Here is an 8,465-nt window from a genome sequence, read left to right on the forward strand (position 1 = left end):
CGGAACACTAAAATTAAAATTCACCATTTATCACTTCCAATAAGGATTTTATCGCCGACTTAATACTAGTAAAATTGAGTTTAATAGTCATTTTCAATGTCAACCGAAATGTCACCTCTGATTTTATCACTTCCTTTAAGGTTCACTTCCTATGGTCACAAACTTGTACTGTTTGACATGTACAAATCAATATTATATTACTCCCAAAACCTATCCAAATCTTATCCAAACAACTTTCTCCCAAATCCTATCCATGAACTTATGGAATGGAGTGGTTGGGAACAAGCTTACAAAAGCTTTTAAAATTTTTTATTTTTTAAAAAATTTTAAAAGATAATCCAAAAGCTACTTCAATAGTTTTTTTCAGAGTTTTAACTTTTAGTTTTCATGTCTTTATGAAATTTTATAGCTTTCAAAAGCTAACATTACTTTTGTCAAACACTTCTACATAAAACTTAAAAGAAGCTACCATTTTATGCCACCATGGCTTCCAATTTTTGCAACCATTTTATGTACTGATTTTGCTCCTTTTTGTGTAAGTGGAGAAGGAGGAAGTTGGTGAGGCTTTTCCCTATTCCTCTTGATATTAGGTACTGCTTCAGCTCTTGTTGCAAACCAAGGTCTAAGTTCCTAAAATAAATAATGAATTTATCAAAATTAACCAAATTTAAATTATTTCTTAAACCTAGAACTTAACAAGTATGTTGCGATTATGAGTAAAGAATAAAGTACATTTTCTATATTGATAAGGAAAGTAAAAACATACCTGAACAGGGGGCCTCTGTAGACTGAGGAACTGAAATCAGTAGGCAACTTCAAATAATATGCATTTTGAATATGAAAGTCAATTCTATCTTGACCTTGGTCCAAAACTTTACAATCAAACTGCAGTATTGAGGTCAATCCTGTCTTTTTGATGCACACCTTCATATCCACTTCCTTGGGATAACAGTCATCTCCTAGAAAGGTTTCCTCACCAAGTATTGCAGAAATAGCAAGCTCCTCACCAGATTCACACTTCTTGCGCATAGTTACATCTTTGGAATGTTGTGAATCCCAATCCATCACAAAATCGCCTGAGGAACCAGTTTCATTCTAAATTCATATCCATGAATGCATTAATTAGCTTCCATTAACAAAACAACTAGTCTAGTATCTGTAAAAAGAAAGAATGATTATAGAAATAGAGGTACCTTATAAGGATCATTAGCAAGCTCGTGTCTTATCTCTGATTGCAAGACTTTAAGCAGTTCCAGTTCTTGCAAAGCTCTCTTTCCCTTTTGCAACAGTGTAGTAACCCTTGACATTGCTAACCAGAGGATTGTGATTAGTGATTAAACAAGTAAGGGAAGGCACAATCAAAATATAAACAATGTGCAACTGGAGGGAAATCGTGATGTAATTGTGTTGATTAGTTAACGACAACAATGAATCGATTGAAACGATCCGAGTTCGTTAATGACAGATCCAAGGTTTTTCACAAACGTGTAGTATATCAGTTGAATACTTCAGATTAATCTCGTGATACCCGTCAATTTCATTAGCGAACATGCGTAAATTGATTATCAGAAAGGTAAAGGCTATATTGATCGGGCGACATTGCGAACTCAAGAACAGAAATTGCAACAGTTAATAAAGCTTCGAAATATATGAATGAAACGATACCGGTATCAACAGCAAACAAATCGTCGTCGTTTCTCAAAATCCCTAATTTGACGAAACGAACATTAACTCGATCAATTTGCTGGTGTGATTATGTGCTCTGTGTGTGTGAATCTCTGACTGAAAGGAGCGAAGAAGGTTAAAAAAGTACCTGCTGCCTTGCCGGCGAGAAGAAGGCCGCTGGTCGTGACGTTGAAGTAGACTTGTCGAGTGAGGATGAAGAAAGCAAAAATTGAGGGTTAGGTTTGTAATTCAACGAGACGACGAAGGGGCAAAATTGGATATTCAAATTTGCATCATCAATAAATAACTTGATCTTTTGTGTACATATTTGCTATTTCTAATCTTTTTTATGTATCGTTAAACTCATGTATCTTGTTTATCTTTTTATTGATAACTAGTTGTGAAACCGTATATTATACGGGTTAATTAAAACATAATGTTAAAAAGCAGCGATTAAATGAAGAGTTTATTTGAATTTGAAATATGAAATAAGTGAATTATGAAAAAAAAACATGCAAAAAATAAATTAATTAAAATTATGTGTTTAATTGTTAGAGCCGTGTACTAAACGATTTATTATAATAAAATGTTAAATACAAATGTTTAAAGTGTAAATTTATTTGAAATTGAAATTGAAATTTCAAATTTGAAATTTGAAATTTGAAAATTATTAATTATTATAGTAGGTTTAATTTATGGAAACTAAATTAATGATATAGTGGAAATGAATAATGAAGTAATTGACAAGTGAGAAATAAATATATTTCAAAATTATGACAAAATGACATGTGGCCAAATAAATGAGAGAATGACAAGTGACAATAACATTTTCATTTATTAGGTAGATACTCGGTTTAGATTGAGACTATGAAGGAAGAGCACCGGAAAAATGAGCGCATAGTGGGTTAGATGACTTCCTTCGATTATGATGGTCGTGGGTTATTGACCCTTTATCGGAGGGTGTGTGATCCGTATTTGGGTGGTGCGCACCAGGTTTTGATAGAAGAGGCATACAAGTCGAGGTTCTTTATTCATCCAGGAGCAACAAAGATGTATAGGGATTCCGGCTCGACTATTGGTGACCATGCATGAAGCGAGATGTGGCCTGGTATGTGGAGATGTGTTTGACTTGCTAGAAAGTCAAGGCCGAACATCAGCGACCTCACGACAAGTTGTATCCGCTAGACATTCCCGATTGGAAATGGGAAAAGATTACTATGGATTTCATCACGAAGTTGCCAAGGACAACACGCAGAGTGGATTCGATATGGGTCATCATGGATCGATTGACCAAGAGCGCACATTTCATTCCGATTCAAAAGAGTATCTCTACGGAGAGGTTGACTGACATTTACATCATGGAGGTTGTGGCACGGTACGAGGTGCCGGTTTCAGTGGTTTCAGATAGGGATGTCCTGTTTACTTCCAGGTTTTGGAAGAGCTTTCACGAGGAGTTGGGTACTCGTCTGCATTTCAACACGGCTTTCCACCCGCACACCGACGGACAGAGTGAGCGGACTATTCAGGCCTTTGAGGATATGTTTCGGGCATGTCTATTGGATTTTGGTGGGAGTTGGGATACATATCTTCATTTAGTGGAGTTTTCATATAACAATAGTTATCACGTAGGCATTGATCGACCTCCTTTTGAGATGCTCTACAGGAGGAAGTGCAAGAACCCGATATGTTGGGAAGGGTTCGGTCAGTGAGTCATGGGGAGTACTGAGGTGGTACTCAAGACTACTAAGTTGATTCAGCAGGTTCGGGGTAGACTTCATACATCACAGAGTCGCCAGAAGAGCTATGCCGACAAACACTAATCTGATCTAGAGTTTCATGTTGGAGATATGGTTCTCCTGAAGGTGTCACCTTGGAAATGTGTCATCCGATTCAGGAAGTGGGGCAACTTGGTTCCCATGTATATCGGTCCTTGTAAGGTTTTGACCTGGGTGGGCAGGGTTGCTTATCGCTTGGATCTACTAGAGGAGCTTAGTCAGATCCATAACACTTTTTCACGTCTCTCAAATGCGAAAATGTTTGGTTGATGATTCCTCGGTGGTTCCATTAGAGGATATTCAGGGGGATGATCGTCTGAATTATATTGAGAGACCGATTGTCATCTTTGACATGAATATGAAGGCTCTACGGAACAAGTCTGTGGATCTAGTAAAAGTGCACTGGCAGCACCGCAAGGGTTCCTTATGGACGTGAGAGCCCAAGGTCGAGATGAGGGAGCATTATCTAGAGTTGTTCGCAGCGACAAGCTTCGAGGAAGAAGTCTGATTCAAGTGGGGGGAATTGTAACATTTTTAATTACATGTATTTTTCCTTTTTGTCCTTAACCTTAAAACTCTTGCATTTTGGTCCTTATCTGAGTATGTTGGGTGTACGCTAGGAGTACGTTGGGGATACTGGCTCGATAACTTTGTCGCGGAGGTAACCCACGTACACTGGGCGTACGTGGAGTACAGAAGGCGTACAACCATCAAGGACAAACCCTAATTTTTAGGGTTTGTTCCCTATTTAAACACCTTAAGTTGCTATTGGACCTTCTTATGACTAGCCTCCACCTTTCCAAACCCTACGAACGAAACCCTAGTTGCCTTTCGAGTGTTTTGAGCTTAGAAGTGATCTTTGAGAGCATTTTTGGTGATCTTGAAAGAATAAGAGCTCTTGGAAGTTGCAATGGTGTGGTTAGAGCTTGTGGATTTAGAATTATCACCAGCTTGGAAAACTTTTGGAAGTATAAAGCTATTAGCCTGATGGTTCATTATGTTAGATCTGGTTAGGGCTTTTTTTTATGCATTTTATGGTCCCTTAAGTCATGCTTGAGAGTATGAGCTACTCCATAAGCTAGGGATGGTATATCTTAGCATTTTTAGGCTCCTTATGCTTAAAAAAAATGCAATCTTGATGTGTTATATTGGACCATGCATGAGTTAGGGTTTTTATTATAGCTATTGGTTAAAATCAAGTATTGGGTCCCATTAAGACATGCAAAGGACTAAAGTTGCCAACTTTACGTGTTAAGGCATCATTTAGGATCAGATCTGAGAAGTGGACTTAGTGGCTTTACCAATTAAGCACTTAATGGAAAATTGGGCTTGCTGTGGAGTACGCTGGGTGTACGCAGCGCGTAAGTCTGAGTACGCTCGACGTACTTAGCAGCTGTTGACTTTTGTGATTTGGGCCATATTTGGACCATTAGTGTTTCAGGCCTTGTTGGGCTACTAGTCCTTCTAAATTTGGGCCACTGTTAGTCTTTGGGTCTTCTTGGATTTGGGCCCATAATGGCTTTGGGTATCATTTAAGGATTTGGGCCATATTGGGCTTTTGGTGCCTTTGGGTTGGGCCTTGGTTATTGGGCCAAGTGAGGAAAGGGTAAAATGGTCTTTTACCATAGGTGTTGGACAAATGAACTAGATTCCCGGTTATGATTTATGGCCCAATTATTGATTGGGGTTTTATTTGATTGATTAGTGCGAAGATTTTCCAATTTAACAACCCAATCATTTGTTTGGCTGACGGCAGACTGATGTGAGTTTTTTCACTATACTATAGGATACTAGGATATGTTACGTGCTTGTAGTCTTTGTGACTCCTGTTGTATGTGTTATATGCATGTGTGCTTGTTTGTTATATATATGTGAGGTGAAATAGACCCGGTACAGCCTTGTGGTGACACATGAGTTGAAATAGACTTTAGGGTGAAATAGACTCGGGGTTGAAATAGACCCGGTACGGCCTTAGGCCGACGCATGAGTTGAAATAGACTCGGGGGTGAAATAGACTTGACACAGCCTTGAGCTGACAGATATGTATGGTATGCAGTATTTTGGGGAACTCATTAAGTTTCGTGCTTACGATTTTTAGTTTATATTTCAAGTACTTCCTGATCGAAATGGAAAAACTCGGGATGATCGTATCGCACACACCACGATTTCCGTTTTATTTTACTATGATGTATTAAGCTGATTCATCTAATTTTCCTTAATGGTTTATGAACACATTTTGATTGATGATTTTATTATCACGAAAACAAAATTATATAATTGTCATTTTAAATATCTGAATGACGAACCATATAAAAAAATAGAACCACACAATTAAACATGTAGTGGCTACCATAATTCATATTTGTAGTGAACTAGCTTATTTGGTAAACTATAGAGTCCAACAATGTAATTTATCTAAAAAGGTTTAAATCAACAAAAAATATCATTTAATAAAGACCAGAATAAAAGATAATTATTATTTCATAAAATAATAAAAAATCGATCGACGATAAAGTAAACAATTTTTGGTAAATAAAAAACAATTCAAACAATTAGTTTGGCTTGGAGTAATAAGAAATTGATTCAAAATTTGGAAATGTTTCTATTTTGAAGTTTTTTAATGCTTAAGATTCTTAATTAAATTCAAGATCTTCTCAAACGGTTCGTTTAGGCGCCTGAACTTCATATCTCTTCTTCGTCGTCTCGTATCCACCATTGTCTTCTTGAAATTTCGAGGAGATATCAATCGTTTCGTTCTGGTTTTCGTTCTGTTATGCTCTTCATCTCTTTCTTTCTCTAGATCCAAAATACATATATGCGTTTAAATAGGGTTTTCATTGGTGGTGTTCTTGGGTTCTTCATGAACACTTGAATTTTCTGATATTAGTCGTTGTCTCCGGTTTAAAGAAACAATGCCACTTCGAAAACAAACAAATCTCTAGAAATTCTCGACATCGGAAGAAGACGATGATGTGGGAGAGCAAGCGTTCTTGGCTGTTCGTGCCCTCCATTTTTTCGTCAGGTGTTGTTATCCTTTCCCTAACTCACATAGACATGCATTTTCTTAGGGTTTATAGGGTCTAAAACACATTATCTGTTGATTTTTTTTTCGTTTTAATGGCTCTTTTAGGGTCTAATGGGTTTAATAATCAACTGATCTTTGTTATCTAACTTTTATACATCAGTCACCAATCATTTTGAAGATGAAATTGAATGCATTTGACACTTAAGCTGAGATGTCGGCACTCTTTTTGGAATTCAGAGCAACTATATTCAGTGTTTGGTACGTTCTGCTGTTTTTGTTTATTTATTTATTTTTTGAATAATCTCATTGACAATGTAAGATACAAATTGGGTGATACTAAACATATGTTTTTTGTTGTTGTGTGTTTTTAATTCTTGTAAGACGAAAATGAAGAGAAACTTGATAAGGAAGACAGTGATGATGATGAGTCAAATGCTGATGTGGCAAAATTGGAATCAAAACCAGAATAATAGGCTAAATGTATTTTAGTTCTTAATCCAGGTATGTTCTTTTAATCATCTTTATATTATGTTGTGTCTTCTAAGTTCTTGTTGTATGTATTAGTTTACATTGATTATCATTTTAAACCAAAAGAACTTTAATAAGAAAATGGGCTCAATGCAATAAATAGCAAAATACTTTCGTTTCTTATTACATCATTGCAAATTCCAATTTTTTTTATCTTACTAAGGCAATGTAGTTTAGAAAATCTACCAATCCTAGCATTGTTTTTTAAGTTTTCTTGTTATTAGCACATTGCACTTTTAAAAATCAACCCACTTATAGCATTGAACTTTTTAGTTCTCTATTACAATTTTTAGTTTTCTTTTTGCTATAGCCATTTAACTTTCAAAAAAGTTCTTATCAAGACATTTTATTTTGAAATTTTTTCCATTCATAGTATTGCACTCTTTTGTTATCAAGGCATTGTATCTTATCAAGTCATTTTTCTTTGAAAAATCTTTCCAATTTTATTCATCTAGGTATTTTACCTTAAAAAATTTGTCATTTTTTTTTTGTACCTGAGATTTTTTTTGAAAAATCTATCATTTTTTATTTCTTAACAAATTATTCTACTTTGAAAAACTTATCCAATATAGCATTGTACTTTCAAGCTTTTTTTATTTTTTATTTTTTATTTTAATTTATTTTAATTTTATTTTATATAAGCATATTTACCATTAAAAAGTCCAACCCATTTGTAACTTTGCATTATTAAGTTTTCTTTTTATTCAATGTCGTTATTACTTTTGATATTATCTTATCAAGTCTCAAAAAACTAACAATTCTTTTTAAGGTATTTTACTTTGAGAAATCTATCAAATTTTTTTTGTCATCAATGGTTTTTATTTTAAAAAACCATCATCAGAACTTTTAATTTTTTACTTATCAAAGCGTTCTACTTTGAAAAATCTATCAATATATTTCCAATTAAAGCCTTTTATTTTGAAAAATGCATCAAAATTTTTTGTATCTAAAGATATTATTTTTAAAAGTCTATTATTTTTTTCTTTTCAAAGTTAGAACATTGCAACTTACAAATTTTGTTCACATCAAGGAATTTTTTCATAAAAAATCTAACCAATTATAGCATTACAAATTTCTTGTTATAACACATTTGTTTTTGAAAAATCAACCTTTTTTATAGCATGCACCTTTTATAACACATTAAAAAGTTTTTCTTATCAAAGCATTTTACTTTAAAAAATTTATCCATTTTTTTTTCTCATCAAAGCATTTTTTTAATGAAAAATCGATCAATATTTTTTGTATCTAAGGGTTTTAGTTTGAAAAATCTAGGAAATTTTTTTAAAGCTTTTTACTTTGCATCTTTCAGGTTTTTTTCTTTTACAGTATAAGAACATTGAAAGTTTTTATCATCATGATATTTTACTTTAATAAAATACCAACACTGGCATTGTACTTTCAGTTTTCATATTATTAGCATACCTCCCCTTGAAATATCAACCGATTTATAAAATTTTTTTTGTAACAAACTT

At 34.3% G+C, this 8,465-nt stretch overlaps 1 protein-coding gene and 1 long non-coding RNA gene across 4 annotated transcripts; one reads left to right on the top strand and one right to left on the bottom strand.

Moving 5' to 3' along the window:
• Positions 1-334: 334 nt before the first annotated feature.
• LOC111920580 (uncharacterized protein At2g39795, mitochondrial) lies at positions 335-1,974 on the bottom strand. Of its 3 annotated transcripts, XM_023916165.3 has the most exons (5): positions 1,814-1,966; positions 1,666-1,707; positions 1,194-1,309; positions 767-1,095; positions 335-630 (listed from the first exon to the last, which is right to left on the bottom strand). In XM_023916165.3, exons 3-5 carry the CDS (start codon positions 1,305-1,307, stop codon positions 474-476), a joined length of 600 nt encoding a protein of 199 aa, XP_023771933.1. In that variant the 5' UTR covers positions 1,308-1,309; positions 1,666-1,707; positions 1,814-1,966; the 3' UTR covers positions 335-473. The 3 variants fall into 3 exon arrangements, with proteins under 3 accessions (XP_023771933.1, XP_023771932.1, XP_023771930.1); XM_023916164.2 differs by having other exon boundaries at positions 1,666-1,974; XM_023916162.3 differs by lacking the exon at positions 1,666-1,707 and having other exon boundaries at positions 1,814-1,972.
• A 4,049-nt stretch (positions 1,975-6,023) lies between these two features.
• Positions 6,024-7,368, top strand: LOC111920593 (uncharacterized). The gene is made up of 3 exons (XR_002859937.2): positions 6,024-6,462; positions 6,626-6,723; positions 6,847-7,368. It is a non-coding gene; the product is annotated as an uncharacterized LOC111920593 (long non-coding RNA).
• The last annotated feature ends 1,097 nt before the right edge of the window (positions 7,369-8,465 follow it).

Source organism: Lactuca sativa, chromosome 5 (assembly GCF_002870075.4).
Source record: "Lactuca sativa cultivar Salinas chromosome 5, Lsat_Salinas_v11, whole genome shotgun sequence".
NCBI classification, from domain to species: Eukaryota; Viridiplantae; Streptophyta; class Magnoliopsida; order Asterales; family Asteraceae; genus Lactuca; species Lactuca sativa.

What these genes read in the sequence shown, in the direction of transcription:
- LOC111920580 (XM_023916164.2), bottom strand. Translation starts at nt 1,307, where the DNA reads ATGTCAAGGGTTACTACACTGTTGCAAAAGGGAAAGAGAGCTTTGCAA. An exon ending in TTGCTAATGATCCTTATAAG is followed by an intron (nt 1,096 to 1,193) that starts GTACCTCTATTT and finishes ATATGAATTTAG; the next exon opens with AATGAAACTGGTTCCTCAGG. An exon ending in TACAGAGGCCCCCTGTTCAG is followed by an intron (nt 631 to 766) that starts GTATGTTTTTAC and finishes TATTTATTTTAG; the next exon opens with GAACTTAGACCTTGGTTTGC.